Source organism: Megalobrama amblycephala, linkage group LG10 (genome assembly GCF_018812025.1).
Source record: "Megalobrama amblycephala isolate DHTTF-2021 linkage group LG10, ASM1881202v1, whole genome shotgun sequence".
In the NCBI taxonomy this organism is placed as follows: Eukaryota; Metazoa; Chordata; class Actinopteri; order Cypriniformes; family Xenocyprididae; genus Megalobrama; species Megalobrama amblycephala.
Genome location: NC_063053.1, coordinates 20,649,220 through 20,673,841, shown reverse-complemented (window position 1 = coordinate 20,673,841; position 24,622 = coordinate 20,649,220). Strand labels below are relative to the sequence as shown.

The window sequence follows — 24,622 nt, the reverse complement described above, 5'->3', positions numbered from 1 at the left end:
AATTTGACAATAATTTACAATAATATTATCACAAACGATGCACCATAATGCCATGAGTAGAGAATTACTATAAGAACTACACATACCATGAATGCTATGATCAAACACCATTTCCGGGATTTGGTTACCTAGAAACCAAGCAAACCGTTTTACAGCAGCGCACACGCCTGGAAAATACACAGAAATTTCAAATGCCTTGAAGAACGGATTTATTATACAGTTCCTTTAAATGAAGACAGCGCTGAAATCACCCAAAGTAATCGGGACCAAAAAAACTTAATTAGCATCCAAAAACAGTCCATAAACGCTGTGGCAGGCTAGCAAGCTAAGCTAAAGCAAAGATGTTTATTTATCTCAGTAAGAAGGTAAGCGCGACATGCTGTATGAATAGTGTTATTATTGTTATGTGAATATTCTCTGATTAAACGTGGGTTTATTAGCAGTTTTTAGTTATTTTTCTTAAAAAGCCGTTTCTTTGCTGATAATGACAGCTGTTTCTGCATAAATGACCTGTTTATCAGGGCTGTTGGCTTTGCTGTTTGTTGTGTCCTCAGATTGCGATTCCAAACAATACGGTTTTGAAGTGTGTGTCTTGGAACAAAGATCAGGGTTTCATCGCTTGTGGAGGAGAGGATGGCCTTTTAAAAGTCCTCAAACTTGAGACTTACACAGGTGGGAACCTGGAACTACCAGTATTTCTATATATAGACAGACAAAATGTGAGAACATTGTGAATTGTTTATTTCTATACATTCAACATTGAATACTTGAATGAAATGCGTCAGTCAACCAATAATTAATTATTAAATTACGTTTATTTTTCTCCAGATGATGCCAAACTGAAAGGCTTGGCTGCTCCCAGCAACCTCTCCATGAATCAGACACTGGAGGGCCACAGTGGTAAGAAAGAGGAGACATGTGATGTCTGTACAGTGTCTGTGTGTTTTGTATTAGCCTCTTTTTTGTGTGCTGATTCTCTGAGCTTTGATTTGGTTATACAGGTGCAGTGCAGGTTGTGACTTGGAATGAACAGTATCAGAAACTGACCACCAGTGACCAGAATGGCCTCATCATTGTCTGGATGCTTTACAAAGGTGCACAGTCCTATAACCAAACATTAAGAAAGTACTGTAATATTTGTTAAAGTATCTTACTTGCATCTTAAAGTTTATATAAAAAAGAAAAAGAAACTTTTGTCACTATTTACTCACCCTCATGTTGTTCAAAACCTGAATGACTTTCTTTCTTCTCTGGAACATAAAATAAGATATTTTGGTAAATGTTTTGTTGTTGTTGTTCATACAATGGAAGTCAGTGGTCACCAAAATTATTTAATATTCTTCAAAATGTCTTGCATGTTTCACAGAAGAATGAAAGTCATACAGTTTTCGAACAACATGATGAGGGTGAGTAAATGATGATACATTTTTCTAATTAATATGCAGCCGTTAATTTTGACTTTGTGTGTCAAACAGGTTCATGGTATGAAGAAATGATTAATAACAGGAATAAATCTGTGGTGAGAAGCATGAGCTGGAACGCTGATGGTCTGAAGATCTGCATTGTGTATGAGGACGGTGCTGTGATCGTGGGCTCGGTGGATGGTGAGCACAGATATACTTTCACTAATGGACCTTTTATTATTTTTTAGTTTCATTTTTATTTATTTTCAACAAAGCCATCAAGATGTAGATATTTGTTGTTTTATTATTATATAGTTTTAAATTTTCATGCAATAACATTTTATTTATGTGATTTTTAACTGTGTGATCTCACAGGGAACAGGATCTGGGGTAAAGAACTGAAGGGGACCCAGTTGGCACATGTGGCCTGGTCTCCAGACAGTAAGATCTTGCTGTTTGGGATGGCCAATGGAGAGATCCACATTTACGACAACCAGGGAAACTTCATTGTGAGTGCTGACAGCCTGGAAATACACTTAAGAGCTTTTCAAACTTGAAATATTAATCCATGGATCATTCTAAGCCATGGGTAAACTGTATCCTGGATTATCTGGTTTCACGTTTTACACTGCTCATAATTTACCCAGGGTTAACAAGGGTATTCATAAGCTGCCGTTTCTGATTGAATCCAGTGCTTGCATTTGCTCTAGCACTATGCATCCTCATATTATACATTTGTCGACTGTAATACCATAAAGGTAAGAATAAAACAGTCTCTTCTTTGCTCCAATTGATGTTATGTCACAATTTGACATTTTTCCCCTCAAACACTTACCAGAGCATGTGAATATGAGGCACGTGATTTTGCTAAGCACGTAGTTGTAACATTCTAACACTGCATTGTTTCACACTGCACAAGCAATGCAGGGTGATAATCCCTCCAGAGAAGGGTGTCATAACCCCGGTAAAAATATCTCTACCTAGGGTTAAATGTGAGATTTAGAATGACGATAATAACCCGAGGTTACGTGCAGTGTGAATAGTGCTTTGGTAAATAAATGTATTTTCATTCAACTACTTAAGCAATTTTCATTTGTGGGTCTTGAGGATGCTTTTTACTTTTATCCAGTCAGTTTGAGAAGTACTGCTAAAAAACAGAGATTTCTTCTCTGTTTGTGTTTGTGTGTCTATGCCCAGATGAAGATGACCTTGAGTTGTTTGGCGAATGTAACAGGTGCCCTCAGTATAGCAGGTATCCACTGGTACCCAGGCACAGAGGGGTATCTGGAGCCAGACTGCCCCTGCCTGGCTGTTTGCTTTACTAATGGGCACTGCCAAGTGATGCGGCATGAGAGTGATGACAGTGAGTTTATGTATTTTTCAGTAACTCTTTATCTGTCTGTGTATTCCAATTTTCTTTCTCCTTCACTTTCATACTCAGAACTGTACTACCATTCTAGTACAGTTCTGAGTATGAATGTGAAGGAGAAAGAAAATTTGAATTATTGATTGTGTGTGTAGGTCCTGTGACCATTGAGACATGTATGTGGCATGTGGCCAGCATCCAGTGGAATCACTGTGGCAGTGTTCTAGCTATAGCAGGATCAGTCAGAAACAGCGGAGCAGATAAAGACGTAAATGTTGTTCACTTCTACACTCCATTTGGAGAGGTGAGTACAGATCACACTCATGTATTGTACAGACATACGTTATGAAAATTCTACAAATATAATACATCTTGTCATGCATACACCACTGTTCAAAAGTTTGGGGTCGGTAAGATTTTTTTAATGTTTTTGAAAGTGACTTAAGAAAGTCTAATGTCTATATTTATGTGATGGCAAAGCTGAATTTTTAGCATTTAGTATTTCTTATTACTATCTGTGTTACAACAGTTGTGCTGCTTAATATTTTTGTAGAAACTGTTATAACTTTTTTCATGATTATTTGATGACTAGCAAGTTCAAAAGAACATTTATTGATTTTTAAATGAATATTTTTTTAACAATTATAATTGCCTTTTTATCAGTTTGATCCATCCTTGCTGAATAAATGTGTGTGTGTGTGTGTGTGTGTGTGTGTGTGTGTATATATATATGTATGTATTGGGATATATAAATATCCCAAACTTTTTAATGTTCCTGTTGATAACTGATGTCACCATGTGTCTAGCACTTGCGGACTCTGAAGGTTCCGGGAAAGCAGATGACTGCTGTATCATGGGAAGGTGGAGGACTCCGAATTGGCCTGGCTGTAGATTCCTACATTTACTTTGCCAACATTCGGCCAGATTACAAAGTAATTTAGCTGTAAATAATGGTTATAAGACAGTTTTGTAAAGTGTCTCTGAGCTAATATCCTGCTCTGTCTCTATAGTGGGGTTACTGTTGTAACACGGTTGTGTATGCATACACACGGCCTGATAGGCTGGAGTACAGTGTGGTGTTCTGGGACACTAAGAATAATGAGAAGTTTGTAAAATATGTCAAGAGTCTAATGTCTATCACCACCTGTGGAGATTATTGCATCTTGGCAACCAAAGCGGATGACACACATCCACAGGTACTAAAACTGCGATCTCTTAAGTTTAACAACAGAGAATATTGTTTTAAATCAAATCATTTTTGATTTAATGCATTAACTAGTCATATCTGTGATTTGTGTTGCACCAAATGCTTTAATGTTTTTATCATTTCACAAACAGGAGGACACTGAGGCTGAGGCTGGATCAGCTATGGTAAAGTCACCTATCACATTCCAGTGAAATAAAAAGCTATGAAAATGATACCATGTGCATTCTGATCATGGACAGCAGAAAGTTACAGTCAGGAGAGAGTTAACAGTACAACATGACTGTAGCCATTTTCAAAGACAATGAGAAACCTGATCAAATTTACATATGTGACTATATCATGATGTTTTGTAAAGTAAAGACTCAACGACTAATAGCAGCTCTGAACCAGGGTTTCATTCAGTAGGACAGAGAACAGTACACAGTAGAAAGACATAACATTTTAATATAGAATTTCATTAAATTGAACTTTGAGAAAGCTGTTCTTAAGTGACCACTTTACCACAGGCATTTAATGAGCTGTCCAATCAAAACACCTCAATGGATCGGTCTAGCAGAAGAAAGGTATTATAAACATCTGCAAAAGAAGCCTCTCAGATATTTCCTTGATGCTGTTTAGCGAAGTGTACCCATAGATTTAAGAGATGACTGTCTGTCCTCTGTCCACAGTATGTTTTGGTGTTGTGTAACTCCATTGGAACACCACAGGACTCCAAATATATTGACATCGGTGAGTTAAGCAATATGACACACTCACTGATTCTATACATAAGAGATCATGCATAGTCATCCGGTCATTATTGCAAAATAAACTCCAGTCCCGGACCATTGGGACTCTGAAGAAAATAAATATACAAGTGCACAGTTTTAAAATGTTTTTATTTTGTAACACAGTGTGGTTTGAGAGATTTAGCAGACATTGACTAATCAGAAAGTATTCCAGAGAGATGTGTAGATGTGACTTAAAGGTGCTGTAGAACGTCTTTTTAAAAGATGTAATATAAGTCTAAGGTGTCCCCTGAATGTGTCTGTGAAGTTTCAACTCAAAATAATAATAATTTTTTTTTTTTTTAATTCATTTTTTAATTGCCTATTTTGGGGCATCATTAAATATGCGCCGATTCAGGCTGCGCGGCCCCTTTTAAATCTCATGCTCCCCTCCCCCAGAGCTCACGCTTGCCTCAAACAGCATAAACAAAGTTCACACAGCTAATATAACCCTCAAAATGGATCTTTACAAAGTGTTCATCATGCAGCATGTCTAATTGCGCAAGTATGGTATTTATTTGGATGTTTACATTTGATTCTGAATGAGTTTGATAGTGCTCCGTGGCTAAAGCTAACATTACACTCTGTTGGAGAGATTTATAAAGAATGAAGTTGTTTATGAATTATACAGACTGCAAGTGTTTAAAAATGAAAATAACGACAGTCTTGTCTCCGTGAATATAGTAATAAACGATTGTAACTTTAACCACATTTAACCACATTTACATTAGCAACATGCTAACGAAACATATAGAAAGGCAATTTACAAATATCACTAAAAATATCATGATATCATGGATCATGTCAGTTATTATTGCCCCATCTGCCATTTTTCGCTATTGTTCTTGCTTGCTTACCTAGTCTGATGATTCAGCTGTGCACAGATCCAGACGTTAATACTGGCTGCTCTTGTCTAATGCCTTGAACATGGGCTGGCATATGCAAATATTGGGGGCGTACATATTAATGATCCCGACTATTACGTAACAGTCGGTGTTATGTTGAGATTCACCTGTTCTTCTGAGGTCTTTTAAACAAATGAGATTTACACAAGAAGGAGGAAACAATGGTGTTTGAGACTCACTGTATGTCATTTCCATGTACTGAACTATGCCAAGATAAATTCAATTTTTAATTCTAGGGCACTTTTAAATGGTCTTAGGTTTAGGTTTGAGGTATATTTAACATATTTAATTCAGAACTGTTGCTTTGATGATAAGCAAGCAGACGGCTTGAGGTTGTAATGATATAACACTGACATACACTACACAGTGTGAAAGCTGCGGTGGGAATCCCGGCTCCTTTCCTCTCACTCTCGCAGGTATTCCGCTAAATTCCTCCCCTGGCTGGGAGAGCAGATCTGTGGGAGGGATAGACGTTCACCCTGATCTCTCTGTGGACAGATTCCAGAGCCTGAACAGCAGTACACAACAGAATCTGTAGTTACTCATTGAAAAACACATTTTTAGGTGAAATCTGATTGATATACATTGTCCCTGAATCCCAATCTAAATATAGAGTATTGTGTGTTATTTTTTTATTTTATTTTTTTTTTTTTCCCCCAACAGCCTCCGAAATCACAGAAACCTTCAACAGTCAGATTTGATATGTAGATGTGCTATTGTCACCTGATTCTTTTTATAATGATGTAACAGTTAAAGGAATTTCTTTTCTTCCACATTCCCTAAAATGTGTGAAATGAATTGCATTCTAGGTGTTCTTTCCCAAATGTTTTTATTCACTTTTCTTCTGTCACAGACCCTCTGTTTGTCACTATGACGAAAACTCACGTGATTGCCGCATCTAAGGAGGCGTTTTACGTTTGGCAGTATCGCGTGGCTAAGAAGCTCACTGCTCTTGAGATCAACCAGGTCGCCAAAACAAGAAAGGAAGGCCGGGAGAGGTGAGGGTCAAAGGTCACCTGTCATACAAAAAAATTGACAAATAAAGCTTCAAAAAGGTGTTTTTAAAAAATCTTTTCAAAACTGATGTAGTGCATATTTTTGAGTCATGAACAATGTGTTTAAACAAGTTTCAGTTGTTAAATAACATTTCAATGTGCTTAAATTAATTTTTTTACTTTTTATGTCAGGCGGTACAACCAAATAGTTGTATGAATATACTATAGATGAACCACCTGACATGGAAAGTATACCAACCTACACATGCTTGAAATTAGCAGTTTATACCAATATTTGAGAGCGATCTACAAACCTTTTTACTCTGCCACAAGGATCAGTGTGGTCCTCTGGATGATGCATTATCATGTTTACTGTTATTGCCTTGTCAATTCATAATAAAAGAGCCATGTATGCAGTTGTGCCACCCTGACATTTGAAAATATACAATTTGCTGGACAAAAGTTTTTCAATTATCTCAACCGCTTTAAAACTACTGATATTTATAAAGTTTGTTTATGTGAAAGGTTTCAAACGTAAAATGATGCCATAATATTTAGTTTATAATTGTTCATTATTAAGACACCATTTTAAATAGTTTTCTTAGTCTGTTCATTTGTTCGGATAGTTGCACCACCTGACATTTTGGAGGTGTAATATAACAAAACATAAAATAATATGTATTACTTAAATGTACTATAAATTAATTCAAACTAAGTAAGTTTTATAGAAGTGATATGTCATGAATTTATCAAATTATTTTATAAGGAAATAATAGACTTGGACACAAAAATATGCATGTCATGACACTGACCCATACACTACCGTTCAAAAGGCTTTTTTATTTATTATTTTTTTTTTTTTTATGTTTTCGAAAGAAGTCTCTTATGATCACCAAGGCTGCATTTAAACAGTAATATTGTGAAATATTATTTACATTTAAGTAACTGCTTCCTATTTGAATATCTTTTAAAATGTAATTTATTCCTGTGATGGCAAAGCTGAATTTTCAGCATCATTACTAAAGTCTTCAGTGTCAATGATTCTTCAGAAATAATTCTAATGCTGATTTGGTGCTCAAGAAAAAATTCTTATTATTATCAATGTTGAAACAGTTCTGTTGCTTAATATTTTTGTGGGTACATTTTTTCAATATTCTTCGATGAATAAAAAGTTCAAAAGAATAGAATGCATTTGAAATAGAAATCTTTTGTAACATTATAAACGCTTAACTGTCACTTTTGATCAGTTTAATGTGTCCTTTATTTTCTGGTCAGTATAAAGTGAGGGCACAGTGCCAATGTCATAGTTTTAATACAATTAAGAGAAATTTAATAAAATTGTATGTTTGTGATAAGAATGTTCAAGTAACAATCTCAGATTAATTTCAAAGTGAAAATGTAGCTTCTTCAAAAGCAAAGTTGTAGGACATGCTTTGTCCCATGTCTCAGACTCATTGACTGAATAAAAAGAAAACAGATCTGTGTAATATGTAAGCTTTCATCGGCTCAAGCGGTGTTCCTTATTAATGCGTACAGTCTGTGGGCAGGCCTGTCTGCCTGTCTGTCTATCGATGCGGTGTGAGGGTATGCTCGCTGACGGCAGCAGTTTAGCAAAGTTCCGTTCATGGTTGTGTGATGAAATCCTGCGACCCACACAGACCAGGAGTGGACCCAGTGTTCTGTTTCCCTTCCACATGATAGAAATACACTGAGGCAATACCTCTCTTGCTCCACTTCACCCACACACTGTCTCTTTTCACTCTGTCTTGCTGACTCTCTTCTCTAGGGTTTATCACATCGATGACAGTCCAAGCGGAACATCAGATGGGACACTGAACTTCGCCAAAGCCTTCACAGTGAGTATACTCATCACATACACTCACCTGTGGCTCTCTCTCAGCCTCTTGTGAGAGGATTAGTGGGGAAAAGTGTCATAACACTGCTCAGCTCAGTCGGTTTATGAATTATTTTGTACTTTTGTTGTATTTTCTTTATCTGCTTCATTTGTATGTATCAGAAACTCTTCTAAGGGATGCAGATATCAGAAAATATGTCTTTGCACTATGTATGGAGACTGCAACCCACCTTTTTAATATCATCCTAGCCCAATACATTCAAGCAACGGCCCTGAGAAAGGGTCATGAGAGTGAGACATGTTTGTTTCGTTTGTTTCAGGCCACCAGAGATCCGATCTGCTGCATCACAGCATCAGACAAGATGCTTCTAGTGGTAAATCTAATTTGCACAAGAACACATGCTTTCTCAACCCAAAGCTTCTGTGTGATTGACATACGGTTGTGATGCCTTTAGGGTCGTGAGTCTGGTATCTTACAGAGATACAGCCTGCCCAATATCAACCTCCTGCAGAAATATGCTCTCACATCCAGATCATATCAGCTGTCCCTGAATTGTAACTCCAGGTCTGATTTCTCCCTGTCTTTTCTTTTTTCCTCTCTCTTCCTATCCCATTGTAACTGTAGACCATATCAGCACCATCATTTTTTGACTAATCACTCCTTTTTGTTTTAACTTGCTTGTATTTTATGTTTCCAGCCGACTGGCTATAATTGACATTACGGGCGTGTTGACGTTTTTGGATGTGGAGACACGGGCTTCGCCAGGGGACGCAGAGGGTGTGTCCACAGCCGGAGACCCATCTAAATTCGAGCGCAAGGATGTCTGGGATATGAAATGGGCTAATGATAACCCAGATCTGTTCTCCATGATGGAGAAAACAAGAATGTATGTCTTCAGAAACCTGGACCCTGAGGTGAGACATAGACGCTGCGTCCCAATTCACATCTATCCATCCTAAATAGTATTCAAAATTAGAATTAGTCTGTCCCAAATCGTAGTATGTTGAAATGAGTATTCCAAAGATACCCCCATTTTTTCCGGTTAGAATCCGAAGTGCAGATCCGTGCACACTCTTTGCGCTGTTGCGCTGCTCACCCCATTGCGCTGTTTGTAGAACTACAATCACGAATAAAATGTTGTAAAAAACTACAAACATGACAGATGTGCTAGACTGATGGTTAAGCAGAGCGGTTAAGATAAAAGGGTTTGAGTGATTAATAATCAGTATCTAACCTGATGAAAATATATTAAATGTTATCCACATTATATTTCATCTTCAACAGCATTGTGAACTTTTATAATGATGCGTTTGGTCATTAACTTTTAAATGCATCATTATGCAAACATGAGGAGAGTTCTCCACGTGAAAGACCCATGACTGGCAGATCAACGTGTGACTATATTTCTCTCTGAAACTAAGCGACATAGCATCCGTTAAAGACGTAATTATAACAGTAGTATGTCCCAAAAGCTTCCATGCTCTCCTGCTACACACTCAAAAGTATGTACTTTTTCTTCACAAAAACAGTACATACTTTTAGGGCATAGTATAAGTAGGCGAATTGGGACGCAGCACAATAGAGAAATGAGTTATATGAGGTAAATGATTATTGTGGCATGAGAAAATAGGTTCACTGAAATAAACACATAAATGGAAAATTTGTAAATACTATACAAACTGTATATTCTATCCCCTTACTCTAACCCTACCCCTAAAGGGGCTCACACACCGGACGCGAAGCTCAGCGCCGCGACACGTCTTAAAATTCGAACGCATTGTTTTCTATTGTTTTCTGGGCGCTGCAGACAGGCGCCGAATGTCGCCGCCGGTGTGCGTACACTCATAGAAAACAATGCGTTCGAATTTTAAAGACGTGGCGCGGCGCTGAGCTTCGCGTCCGGTGTGCGAGCCCCTTAAACCTACCCATCACAGAAAACCTTTGGCGTTTTTTTTTTTTTTTTTTTTTTTTTTGAATTTCAAAAACACACTGTTTAGTTGTTGTTTTTTAAGCCATTTGGTTTATGAGGACACAGGAAATTGTAATACCCATGTCATGATACACACTTGTAAACCATATATACAGAAACAGACACACACCAGTCTCAGTAAATCACAGCGCACATGGCCTGTAGATCAGACCACCCACTGCAGAGATCATTTTTCTTCCACAAAAAAAAAGCAGGAAATGTGGTTTACTGGTTCCATTCAAACATTATACACAATATTCACACTAATATTATAAGTGTATTCTCATAAATAATCAGTCTGTTTCTTCAGTTTTTTTTAAATTTACAGTACTAGTGTTAGTATTCAGCTCATATTTGTGTTGTGTTTTGATTACAGGAACCAATTCAAACATCTGGCTTCATCTGCCACTTTGAAGATCTGGAGATCAAATCTGTTCTTTTGGATGAGATTATGAAGGTTGGTTGGAATTTGTGTTTAATTTGTTGTGTTGATTATGAATTTATTTCAACCTGTGAATATCTGTGAATTTTTAAAATTGAGATTTCCAGGACAAAAAAATGGAAAATGTTATTTTGAATATTTGCTCTAACATATTTCTTTTTAAAATAAGTATAGATAATCTCTATAAAATGTTTTTTTTTTTTAAATAAATCCTCTTAATTTGTCTAAAGTTGTGTGAACCGTGAATATAATTTTATTTTTTAGAATCCAGAGGTTCCAAATAAAGATTATTTAATGAACTTTGAGATCCGCTCACTGAGGGACAGCAGGGCGCTGATTGAGAAAGTTGGAATTGAAGATGCTTCTCAGTTTATTGAGGACAATCCCCATCCGCGCCTCTGGTGAGAGACACACACATTCCACGCAATAAATGGGGCAGTTTGGTTATTTATTCAAGCAAACCTGCACACACAAAGAGGAATACGTTAATAAAAGCATAGTTGGGTAGTACGGAAGAGTGTGCTAAAACATGCTGTGTGGGTTTGTTTATTTGTGAGTGAGTGTGTTTGTTATACATTTTAGAGAGTTGAGTCGTGTTTGTGTCCTGGAAGTGGAAAGTATGGGCTCCAGTTTTATAGTCTGAATGAAGTGTGAAGTACAGTTTTATGATCTGAATGATGATCCTGGCACTGGCAGAACAAGACAAAACCAATAAGGCAGCAAAGTTCTGGAGAGCGTTTTCCTAGTGTATCTGCCTGACCATTGAGAAGGAAATCTGTTAAAAATGAAATAACATAAACTGTAATATAAAAAGGCACTTTTGCGTGCAGTTATTTATGGTTCAATTAAAAAACAAAAAAACATCTAAGACAGAGTTGAGAAAGAGAGAGATGTTACCCCCAAAACCATAAAGTTTTGGAGCAGCTCTATTGATTTAGGAGCCCTCTGGAGTTTTAGTGGCTCTGTCAGTTCTCACAGCACAAGGAGGAATTTCAGATTGGATTCTTGCTACAGAAATGGGTAGGCAAACCCTAGTGTCATGTTAGCTTATGTTTAATGTTCTTTACCAGTGCTTCAAAGCACTGTACCTTCATCTAACATACATTATTGACAGGACACACAGTGGAATGAATAATTCACTGAAAACACAAAGTGAGTCTCTATTCTCTCTGCCATCTCTGATGTAATCAGTCTGGTTTTTTGTACATTAGCGCTGTTTTGGACTGATTGTTTGAATGAATTTGCTTACTGGATCTTTGGACTGAACCTTCCCGGAGCTTAGTGGCTGAAAATGAACTGATCATGAACAGAGAATCATTTATAAGTGAATCTGGAAATCTGTCAAGAGTTCAGATCACATTTGACCCCATACTCTAGAATATTTAGCGTTATTATATTTTGCAAATACTCTTTATATTTAGAATTTATCTCATATTTAGAATCTCCTATATTCAGAATTTAAGAATTGGTTACACTTTATTTCGATAGTCTACTTTAGACATTGTACTAACTACAAGTAACTTTGCAACTACATGTACTTGCAAAGTTACTTATAGTCAGTAGAATGTCTGTTGGGTGGCCATCAAAATAAAGTGTCTGCAGATATTAAGCAGACAGTCTACTAATACTCTAATGACTTGTAGTTGACGTACAGTACTTGCAAAGTTACTTGTATTTCGAATATCTAATGTGGACTATCAAAATAAAGTTTTACCCAAGAATTTATATATCATTTTATTTAAGTATTTGTATATCAGTATTTGCTGTGCTGCCTTTAATTTATACAGATTTAAATAAAAATGACAATCCCCATTTGAAAATATTTTTTTTTCTTTGATTTTTGGGCGAAATATAGGCAGTACATTAACACCGGGCAGTACATTTAGTACATTAAAGTGAGGAAAGTTGCTGTTAATACTGCCAGACAGGAACTGGAGAAGGAATCCTATAGGAATATAGTGTCAAGAAAGCAAGAGCCATCTATCAGCTCTCTTTTTCAGTCTGTGTGTGTTTGCTTGGATGCAAGTGTGTGAGCTCAGAAGCTCTGTTGTTTGATTTTGCTCATCCTTAACATGCCAATGTGTCAGAGGTCAAAGGTTTTCTTAGCTTTCCATGAGTACATAAAAGATCTCAGAGAGACTCGCTTCACCCTCTTTGTCCACTTTCTGTGACTCTTTAAAACTGTCAGTCTAAAGTGTCTTCAGTGAAATAGATCTAGCTATATGCAGCTGAAAGATTATCAGTGTCATCATTTTGTCCACATTTTGATGCTGTTTATGCTTGCAATTTTAAGTGTGAGAAATCTTTCTTGAGATCAAATACTGTACAAATATACTTTAAATTAATAATTTCATCAGAGCTAATGTGTCAGACTCTGGAAATATGGGGATTTGAGGTCTTCAGTGTAAAATTTCAGACCTTCTGTACTTGACAGTTGAAAATTCAGTCAGTTGTATGTATGTGTGCACTTCCAGGCGTCTGTTGGCAGAAGCGGCACTGCAGAAGCTGGATTTGAAGATGGCTGAACAGGCGTTTGTGCGCTGTAGGGACTACCAGGGCATTGAATTTGTGAAGAGACTGAGCAACCTGCAGAGTGAAGCCATGAAACAGGCCGAGGTAGCTGCTTACTTCAGCAGGTTTGAGGAGGCAGAGAGGATGTACCTGGACATGGACCGCAGGTACACACAAGAGATGATAAATTAAGTCTTTGTGCTGTGAGGAATCTCTGTGGACAAGTGTGCTTCACTCCAAAAATAGTGATGCACATTGTAAGTACACGTACTGTAGAATAGTGTACTTACCCAAGAATGTACTGGTAATATAAGGTAACTACATGGGTTAAGGTTAGGTTTAGGGTTAGTACCTAGTTATAACCCAGTTATTGTGATTGGTATAATAAGTACATAGTATGTACATGTGGAACAGGACTGTAAAATAAAGTGCTACCATGAATTTAATTCAATTGAGAAAAACTTTTGTTAATTTTTGTTATACAAATTTTGTTAAAAATGTTGTTATACAAACCATATACAGTTGTTATCAAAATATTTAGTTGTTATTGTAAAGTAAAACTATTAGAAAAACTAATATAAAGTAACATACTAATATAGTACAGAAATAATTCTAACAAATATGAAATGTTTTACTGGGCAGGATTCAAACTCACATGTACTACCATGCAACATATACAGTGTGCACTACTTATGCTTTGTTGATGAAGTCTCTGTTTGAACACTGCATTACAAATGTTACTAACTTATATTTCTACATTACACATTACATCCTTTTTTACGATTTTTGGCTTTTTACCAAACAATAGCCATTTGTATTTTTTCCTGGCATACAACAAGAAATGACCATATCTTAATTTAATGGAGTACTAAATTAAATAAGCTACAAAGATGGATGAGTTTTAGATTAAAAAAACAAACACTCAGATTAATTTCCAAATGTGTCTCTGTTGCTTCTGCTCTGGATTTTTGTTTATGTGGTTATGGTCAACATTTTAATTAACTAAATTGAAAAAGCAACAAAAATCAATTATTTTTGAATGTTCATCTTTCTTTTTTCCCCCTCTGATCTCTTTAGGGATTTGGCGATCAGTTTGCGTATAAAGCTCGGTGATTGGTTCAGGGTTCTGCAGTTGCTGAAGACAGGATCAGGTGACTCGGATGATTCTCTTCTGGAGCAGGCCTACAACGCCATTGGAGACTACTTTGCAGACAGACAGAAATGGTAGGTGTTTTCAGATGTGCATATGAGTTTATGTATATGTATGTGCTTTGTGTGTTTGTCCAGGCAAAGCCATGCAGCTGAATGTCTGTTGTACAATATATGTTTCAGTGTCATACTCTCATTTATATTTGCAATAGTCTTTTCTTCTCTATTGTGATGGCAAACACGTCATCAGAGAAGAGATGTTGCTGCAAGAGGGAGGGGAAGTTATATTGAGTAAAGATGCATTTAAAAAAAATAATGATGTGCACAGATAAATCACTTATAATGAATACTGCATAAAAAACAACAATTGTGAATTTTGATTTCATGGTCAGGTTACGCATACAGTAAGCCAGTAAATCAAAATGTTTTAAAGATATGAAACATTTAAGTGTGTCCAAATTTTGTCAGACTGGTTGTGTACTTACTGTTAAATGGTGTTTCATTTGATTGTTGACACAGAGACTTGACGTATGTTTGTTCCACAGGTTGAATGCAGTCCAGTATTACCTGCAGGGTCGTAATCAGGAGCGTCTGGCTGAATGTTATTATATGTTGGAGGATTATGATGGTCTGGAGAGACTTGCAAACTCTCTACCAGAAAACCATAAACTGCTACCAGTGGGTGCTCTCCTTTTTTCTCTCTTTCTGTCCCTCTTTTTTATGTTTTCAGCAATGTTTGGTTCAGATTATCTTAAAATGGCTTGAACTGTGCTTCATTGTTCGTTTGTGTGTGTAGGACATTGGTCAGATGTTTGTTACCGTGGGAATGTGTGAGCAGGCCGTCAGTGCATTTCTGAAATGTAACCAGCCCAAAGCAGCTGTGGATGCCTGTGTGCATCTAAACCAGGTGAGAGTTCATACACAAACCTACACAACTTTAGCTTGTCGTATGGTTTTGATATGTTATGAATGATATTATATTAATATTATATTAATTGCATTAATTATATTGATATTACAGTATATTAGGGATGTCAATTGATTAAATTATATTTCTGATTAATCTAATGTAGTTAATGTATTTGGATCCTTTTTAAAGAAAAAAAAACAAAGATTTCTCATTTGCATAAAAAACATACTATATATTTCTCACACTAAACTCAAAATAATTAAATAATATTAAACAATATTGTAAGTTTCTGAACACTTTTATGGATTTATTCATGCATATTTATCTAAGAGGTTTTTGCAGATGGTCTTCTCATTCACGCTTGTATTCACTTGATATTTAATACTTGAATTCCATTGTACAAAGTCTGCATAGAACTTTATAGTTGATAAACATCTCTAAATTTCATATATAAATAAATTATCTTTTAAATAAGGTATTTTCTCTTGCAACAGTTACAATTAACCTTTAGAAATCACACAGAAAAGAATTAAATTATAATTTTGAATTGAATATAAATGTTATCTGTATTAAAAAAATTTGACAGCACTATTCAATATGCATTTCTCAAAAGACATCTTTTTCTTCCTCTCTTCACTGAATACATTCTGACTCACTGCCTTTTCTTGAGAGATAATGATACTTCTGTCATTAGATTAAATGAGAGGTTCAGAGAGATCACAGTGCTCATCATCAGTTCTGCTGAAAGATCCAGTTGCAGCTGTTTTGTCATCACACTCATTTGCTCATGAAACCTGTCTGTGATGAATGTTTAGATATTTGATAAAAACAAATGAGCAATTGTATGCATTTTTCAGTGGAACAAAGCTGTGGAACTTGCCAAAAACCACAGTATGAAGGAAATTGGACCTCTTCTGTCAAAATACGCCTCACATCTGCTGGAGAAAAACAAAACTCTAGAGGCTGTAGAGCTCTACAGAAAAGCCCATCACTTTCTGGATGCTGCCAAACTCATGTTTAAGGTACGTCTGTATCTATCAGCTCATGTAAGAAAAAAAATGTCTTTGGGGATCCTCAGGTTTTGAAACCAGTGATGACAGTAATTTAAAGTGGAAAGAAAAAAAAAAATCAGTTATTTTACATTGTAGCAGCACCTCTCTTCCCAGTCTGTCAGTAACACTCTGTTTAATTCTTAGCACTATTAAAGGGATAGTTCATCCAAAAATTGAAATACGGCAATACGAGGATGTGCAATGCTAAAGCTATGTAAACAGGTCGCGTGTTGCGTTTATCCAATCAATGACAGACACCGCAAATATGCAAATAAGAACGTTAACCCAGGGTTTCGGAATGTACAATGTGAAACATCAGCTTATGAATACCCAGGATTAATTGTTAACCCCAGGTAAATTATGAGCAGTGTGAACTTGAAGCATGATAACCCAGGATTTCATTTACCTGGAGTTTAGAATGACCCAGGGTTCACTATTTCAAGTGTGAAAAACCCTTTTGTTTCACCTTAGATCGCTGAAGATGAGGCAAAAAAGAGAACGAGACCATTGCGAGTGAAGAAGCTGTATGTGCTCGCCGCCTTGCTGGTGGAAGACTTCCACACCCAGATCAAAACCTCACAGCAAAGCAAAACCAAGGGCAAGAAATCAGAGGTATTTTTACATTGTAAACTCCTGTTTTCTCTTTCCAAAAGCTCTGCTTGCTGGATGTAGTTTAGATTTAAAGGGCTTAAAGGTGCCATCGAATTGAAAATTGAATTTACCTCTGCATAGTTGTACAACAAGAGTTCAGTACATGGAAAAGACATACACTGAGTTTCAAACTCCATTGTTTCCTCCTTTTTATATAAATCTCATTTGTTTAAAAGACCTCCGAAGAACAGGCGAATCTCAACATAACACCGACTGTTACGTAACAGTCGGGGTCTACGCCCCCAATATTTGCATATGCCAGCCCATGTTCCCAACATTATGAAAGGCATTGCACAAGGGCAGCCAGTATTAACGTATGGATGTGCACAACCGAATCATCAGACTAGGTAAGCAAGCAAGGACAATAGCGAAAAATGGCAGATGGAGCTATAATAACTGACATGATCCATGATATTTTTAGTGATATTTGTAAATTGTCTTTCTAAATGTTTCGTTAGCATGTTGCTAATGTACTGTTAAATGTGGTTAAAGTTACCATCGTTTCTTACTGTATTCTTACTGTATTCATTTTTAAACACTTGCAGTCTGTATAATGCATAAACACAACTTCATTCTTTATAAATCTCTCCAACAGTGTAGCATTAGCCGTTAGCCACGGAGCACAGCCTCAAACTCGTACAGAATCAAATGTAAACATCCAAATAAATACCATACTTACGCGATTAGACATGCTGCATGACAAACACTTTGTGAAGATCCATTTTGAGGGTTATATTAGCTGTGTGAACTTTGTTTATGCAATGATAGATTTGAGAGCTCTAGGGGGCGGAGAGCGCGAGCAATTAAAGGGGCAGCAGCCCTGAATCGGCGCATTTCTAATTATGCCCCAAAATAGGCAATTAAAAAAATTATTTAAAAAAAATCTATGGGGTATTTTGAGTTGCAACTTCACAGACACATTCAGGGGACACCTTAGACTTATATTACATCTTGTAAAAAAAAGTTCGATGGCACCTTTAAAGGGATTTAAATGTAGTTTAGATGTAACGGGCTAACCTACTACATGTTTATTATCATTTGTGATTTTTCTATTTTCTAAAGCTGTGGTAGTTGTTAAGTTACTTTCAGTGCCGTGGTCTGCAGCTGCAGCCTGACTCAGAGTCCGACAGCATCAGAGGGGCAGGAAATCAGTTGTGATGAAGGGCTCATTTACAGCCTAGTGGTGGGTAATTTGTGTGTGTGATTTATTTCAGGCCACCAGTGCATTAGCAGGGCTGTTAGAGGAAGATGAGACGTCTTCAGACAGCCGTATCCTGGATGACGCCTGGCGTGGGGCAGAGGCCTATCATTTCTTCCTGCTTGCGCAGAGACAGCTGTACGACGGCAAGGTGGACGCCGCCATGAGGACAGGTGACACATAAAAACCCAATGAGTTGTGATAGCCTGTGCACACTTAATGTTTACATTATTTAGTGGCTTTGGAGCTCAATCTGTTTAGGTTTGTCGACTGGTAACCTAATGTTCACTGTCTTTAAAACACTAGGGCTGTGTCCAAAATTGATCCCTATACCCTTAAATAGGGCACAATTTGAGAGGCAAACATTTGCACCGCAATAACGAGTTAACAACTAATAGCAAACAAATAGCTGTGAAACAGAGTCCTATGTACTGTATATGAACAAATTCACCTCCTACACATTTCCTCTGTTTGTATCAGACCACAGTAATGATGTCCATATAAATATTCTGAGGATTGTAAATCTGTGTGTGTGTGTGTGAATGCATGCATGGTATGTCTGGCCTTGTCTGTGCGCATAAAGTGTTAAATCGCTCTCCTGAACAGAGAAAACAAACTCAAAGTGAAGTCTTTACAGCGTTCAATCCACACATACACTCTTGCAAAAGATGTTTGCTTACATGAAAGTCTAGACAAAATGTGTAAACCACAGATTACATCATATCCAGGACCACCTGGAAAAGAGGTGTGCATTTGTATGTGTGTGGATTCATGGTTTTGTCTTTCAGCTGTGCTTTCAATGCATACTTCTATTAAAGTCTTTAAAATTATATATGAAAAATGCTTAGTTAGAGTTGCACTGATATTACAATTCTGATAATAAATATTAAGCTGATAATTCTTTTTATGTTATGACAGAGAACCAATAAATGGCCAATTTTAAAATTATATACAATTTTGCCTAAGTAAATAAAAAATAAAGCACTAAAAGCGAATTGTGAAAAGTGCATTTAGGCATCATAGCATTATACAGTATAAAAAATATGTATTCATTTTGTGACTTAATAAAAATTCAATTCAAAATTCAATTATTTTCCTTTTAGTGAGCTTTAGATGGTGGTGGCCGTGACATGTCTTATTAAAATCTTCTGTTCTTCAAGTGTACAGCAATTCAATAATTACTTTATTCTTCATTTCTAGCTCTCCATCTCCGTGATTATGAGGATATTATCCCTGCTGTGGAGATTTACTCTCTGCTAGCCATCTGCTCATCTGCTAATTGTGCATTTGGTACGTGTTCACGTGCCTTTATTAAGCTGGAATCTCTGGAAACACTGACTCCAGATCAGAGGCAGCTTTATGAAGACCTGGCCCTGGAGATCTTCACTAAACACAGCCCCCGAGACACCCGGCAAAGCCAGCGAGACAGTCTTACTGATGGGTAAGGCAGGCCAGATGTGCTATATAACCTCACTGAGCGTACAACCGCTGGAAACTCAGGCCCCGTTTAAACGATAATTGAGGCGGATCCTTTGTTATGGCTTGTAGATGGAGCTGTGAGGTCACAGTGACGCAAGTGTAAAATAGTGTGAGATAGTGGTGTAAGGGTCAGCGTGTATGACTTAGGCTTGTATCGCTGCGGTGTGCCGGGCAACTGGAAATTTCCAGACCATTCAGATTATTACATCAGCACAGTTCTCCCTGTAAACTGTAGTAAAACAGTGGGAATGTTAGTAAATGTACACTACCATTCAAAAGTCAGTTTGGAGTCAGTAAGATTTTTGTTTCATGTTTTTGAATAAGTCTCTTATGCTCATGAAGGCTGCATTTATTTGATTAAAAATACAGTAAAAACAGTAATATTTTGAAATATTATTGCAATGAAAAAAATCTGTTTTCTATTTGAATATATTTTAAAATGTAATTTATTCCTGTGATGCAAAGCTGAATTTTTAGCATCATTACTTCAGTCTTCAGTGTCACATGATCCTTCAGAAATCATTCTAATGTGCTGATTTGGTGCTCAAGAAACATTTCTTATTATCATCAGTGTTGGTATCATACGGAAGAGGATTAGGGCCAAGCAATAATAAAAAAATAAAACCATCTCAAGATTAAAGTTGTTAAATTTCGAGAAAAAACTCATTAAATTATGAGAAAAATGTCGTTAAATTTCGAGAAAAAAGTCGAAATAAAATGTTGAGAATAAACTCATTAAATTACGAGAAAAAACTCGTAAAATTTCGAGAAAAAAGTCAAGATAAAATGTTGAGAATAAACTCGTTAAATTACGAGAAAAAACTTGTAAAATTTCGAGAACAAATTCCTTAAATTATGAGAAAAATGTTGTTAAATTTCGAGAAAAAAGTCTAAATAAAATGTTGAGAATAAACTCGTTAAATTACGAGAAAAAACTTGTAACATTTCGAGAACAAATTCCTTAAATTATGAGAAAAATGTCGTTAAATTTCGAGAAAAAAGTCGAAATAAAATGTTGAGAATAAACTCATTAAATTACGAGAAAAAACTCGTTAAATTTTGAGAAAAAAGTCGAGATAAAATGTTGAGAATAAAGTCATTAAATTACGAGAACAAATTCCTTAAATTATGAGAAAAATGTCGTTAAATTTCGAGAAAAAAGTTGAGATAAAATGTTGAGAATAAAGTCATTAAATTATGAAAATAAAGTCATTAAATTACGAGAAAAAAGTTGTTAAATTATGAGAACAAATTCGTAATTTAACGAATTTGTTCTCGTAATTTAACAGATTTTTCTCATAATTTAATGACTTTATTCTCAACATTTTATCTCGACTTTTTTCTCGAAATTTAACAACTTTTTTCTCATAATTTAACAAATTTGTTCTCGAAATTTAACGATTTTTTTCTCATAATTTAACGACTTTATTCTCAACATTTTATCGACTTTTTTCTCAAAATTTAACGAGTTTTTTTCTCGAAATTTAACGATTTTTTTCTCGTAATTTAACGACTTTATTCTCAACATTTATCTCGACTTTTTTCTCGAAATTTAACAAGTTTTTTCTCGTAATTTAACGAGTTTACAGGGAGTGCAGAATTATTAGGCAAGTTGATTTTCTGATCATATTTTTTTCCCAAGCACATTTTACCAATTCCAATCCACATCAATCTTAATAACTACTATTAATATTGTTTTTAATCATTTATAAGTGATATATAATTGTTCATGAAGGCTGGAAATGAAAATGCCTTATATTCAGGTGTGCAGAATTATTAGGCAAGTTTTCTTTTACAGGCAAAATGAGCCAAAAAAGAGATTTAACTCAGACTGAAAAGTCAAAAATTATTAAATACTCATGAGAAGGACGCAATACTAATGCAATACTAGAAATTGCAAAGTTAAAGCATGACCAAGGGACAGCAAAATGCTCATTGGGTCAGCGGGGTCATACAAAAACAGCTGGAAAAGAAAAGACACGTTAACAGCAAAATAATTAAGAATTAAGGTGAAGAATTAAGTGTGAAACCATCAGGAACCCTTTAGTCTCCAGCGCCACCATTTTCCAGAGCTGCAACCTACCTGGAGTCTCCAGAAGTGCAAGGTCTCAGGATCTCAGAGACTTAGGTTAGCTAAAGAATCCTAAAAAATGACCCGCACTTGATAAGAATCACAAGCTGAAGTGTTATAAAATACATGAAGACTGGGTTTTTATAGGCCTTATAAACAGACAGCTTGAGAGTGACTCCTGAAGGACCAGCACCACATCCTCTTGTACCACTGTTTGAAGAATTTATCTTCCAGAATCTGGCAGTAAGTTTTGGAAGATCATTTTTAGTCCATCTCTGCAAGACAGACATTTCAGGATAAGAGATGGACTAAAAGTGAACTCAAACACCTTACTGCCAGATTCTGGATAAATTCTTCAAACAGTGGTACAAGAGGATGTGGTGCTGGTCCATCAGGAGTCACTCTCAAGCTGTCTGTCTATAAGCCCTATTAAAACCCAGTCTTCATGTATTTTATAACACTTCAGCTTGTGATTCTTATCAAGTGCAGGTCATTTTTTAGGATTCTTTAGCTAACCTAAGTCTCTGAGATCCTAACACCTTGCACTTCTGGAGACTCCAGGTAGGTTGCAGCTCTGGAAAATGGTGGCGCTGGAGACTAAAGGGTTCCTGATGGTTTCACACTTAATTCTTCACCTTAATTCTTAATTATTTTGCAGTTAACATGTGTCTTTTCTTTTCCACCTGTTGTTGTCTGACCCCGCTGACCCAATGAGCATTTTGCTGTCCCTTGGTCATGCTTTAACTTTGCAATTTCTAGTATTGCATTAGTATTGCGTCCTTCTCATGAGTATTTAATAATTTTTGACTTTTCAGTCTGAGTTAAATCTCTTTTTTGGCTCATTTTGCCTGTAAAAGAAAACTTGCCTAATAATTCTGCACACCTGAATATAAGGCATTTTTCATTTCCAGCCTTCATGAACAATTATATATCACTTATAAATGATTAAAAACAATATTAATAGTAGTTATTAAGATTGATGTGGATTGGAATTGGTAAAATGTGCTTGGGAAAAAAATATGATCAGAAAATCAACTTGCCTAATAATTCTGCACTCCCTGTATTCTCAACATTTTATCTCGACTTTTTTCTCGAAATTTAACGAGTATTTTCTCGAAATTTAACAACTTTAATCTCGAGATGGTTTTATTTTTTTATTATTGCTTGGCCCTAATCCTCTTCCGTAGTATCAAAATAAATCTTATAAAAATATTTTTGTGGGTACTGAACATTTTTCAGTTTTTTTTTGATGAATACAAAGTTCAGAAGAGCTTAAAATAGATTTGTACCAACGTAAAAGTCTTTACTTTCACTTTTGATGATTTATTGCATTCTTTAAAAAAATAAATAAATAAAATAAAATAAAATAAAAATCTTACTGACTCCAAACTTTAGTCTTTTTCCTCAGTGAAGCTGTCCTTTAGTATTCTTTCTTTGCAAAGCCCTGAAGTGACGAATACACACACACACACACACACACACACACACACACACACACACACACACACACACACACACACACATCTACAGGGAAAAATTATTCCATTAATTAATTCAATGCATTACATTTGTTTATGCTCGCAAAGTTTTTCTGTTTCGGCCTATTTCGGCCTAATGTGATGAGAATATGAGTAAAAAAAAAGCTTGTTCACACCAAGAACGATAACTAATAATAATACCTATAAAGTACCTATAAATATAGTTCTAAAAATCATTCTAAATATAAAAGAAAAGCAGAGTCCACACCACAACTATTACGATAACGACAAAGAGGAAAGATATTGTTGGAATCACTGTTTTTTCAAGCTGATGAACGATAAAAGTATTGAAAGCCAATTAGAATCCATCCTGCTTTAAAGAGCTCAAGAATTTAAAACAGCAGAGGACAAACCTGCAGAACAATAAACAGAACATCGCTCCCTAGTGTGGATGCTAATGCCATCTTTATAGTTATCTTTATAGTTATCGTTCTTGGTGTGAAAGGGCCTTTAATCAGCACAAAACAGGTTAGCATGTGTGATGATGCATTCTGACTTGATGAATGAACCTCTCTCTCTCTCTCTCTCTCTCTCTCATGTTCTTCTCAGGCCAGAGGGCAAGTTGCCCACCTGTATAGTGACAGGAAGAGTGATATCTGAGTACCAGTTCTGGATGTGCAGTGTGTGTAAGCACTGTGCTTTGGAGCAAGAGGTCACACAACACAACTTTTGTCCTCTCTGTCACTCCCCAGTGGGATAAGTTGTTCCTATCTTCCTCCCAAGCTCAGCTTTTGCTCCATCAAATGTCAGTCTTTTTGATGTACCTAAGGACACAAGCCACAGGGATAGAAAGCTTAAAACAAATGTGATTTGAATGTTCAAACAAATTAACATATATATTTGTACATTGAATCTCTTTTTATATATCTTTTATATACATTATTTTCACTTGTAATAAGATTATACACAAATTTCCCTGTGAAACATTCTTATGTAAATCATATTCAATTCAATTTATGTAAGAGTGGGTTTTAACTGTTTGAAAAGATACTGTATGATACTGTATGCATGTATATGTGACATTTTTTAGTTCATAAATTAAAAAAGAGTATTTCCTATTATTTTAGCATTAATCAAGCAATAGAACAACAATTTCCCTGTTAATCTAAAATAAACTTTTCTATATTTATGACAGAAATGCATCAATTTTAAA

At 36.0% G+C, this 24,622-nt stretch overlaps 1 protein-coding gene across 2 annotated transcripts; it reads left to right on the top strand.

The window, feature by feature from the left end:
- The first annotated feature begins 107 nt into the window (after positions 1-107).
- On the top strand, positions 108-24,622 carry wdr35 (WD repeat domain 35). Of its 2 annotated transcripts, XM_048205328.1 has the most exons (29): positions 108-365; positions 555-672; positions 829-900; positions 1,002-1,094; positions 1,476-1,604; positions 1,779-1,912; positions 2,601-2,766; positions 2,925-3,073; positions 3,576-3,701; positions 3,780-3,965; positions 4,108-4,140; positions 4,483-4,539; positions 4,645-4,705; positions 6,502-6,646; positions 8,430-8,499; positions 8,819-8,872; positions 8,954-9,063; positions 9,197-9,413; positions 10,845-10,925; positions 11,175-11,311; positions 13,385-13,588; positions 14,499-14,645; positions 15,116-15,248; positions 15,367-15,477; positions 16,338-16,502; positions 17,004-17,144; positions 18,398-18,554; positions 19,582-19,822; positions 24,019-24,622. In XM_048205328.1, exons 1-29 carry the CDS (start codon positions 342-344, stop codon positions 24,167-24,169), a joined length of 3,612 nt encoding a protein of 1,203 aa, XP_048061285.1. In that variant the 5' UTR covers positions 108-341; the 3' UTR covers positions 24,170-24,622. The 2 variants fall into 2 exon arrangements, with proteins under 2 accessions (XP_048061285.1, XP_048061286.1); XM_048205329.1 differs by lacking the exon at positions 4,483-4,539.

Excerpts from the sequence above, each read along its gene's own strand:
- wdr35 (XM_048205328.1), top strand. The coding sequence starts at position 342 with ATGTTTATTTATCTCAGTAAGAAG. Across the intron at positions 8,873-8,953 it reads CAGACAAGATGCTTCTAGTG|GGTCGTGAGTCTGGTATCTT; the intron begins GTAAATCTAATT and ends TGATGCCTTTAG. Across the intron at positions 17,145-18,397 it reads CCAAGGGCAAGAAATCAGAG|GCCACCAGTGCATTAGCAGG; the intron begins GTATTTTTACAT and ends GATTTATTTCAG.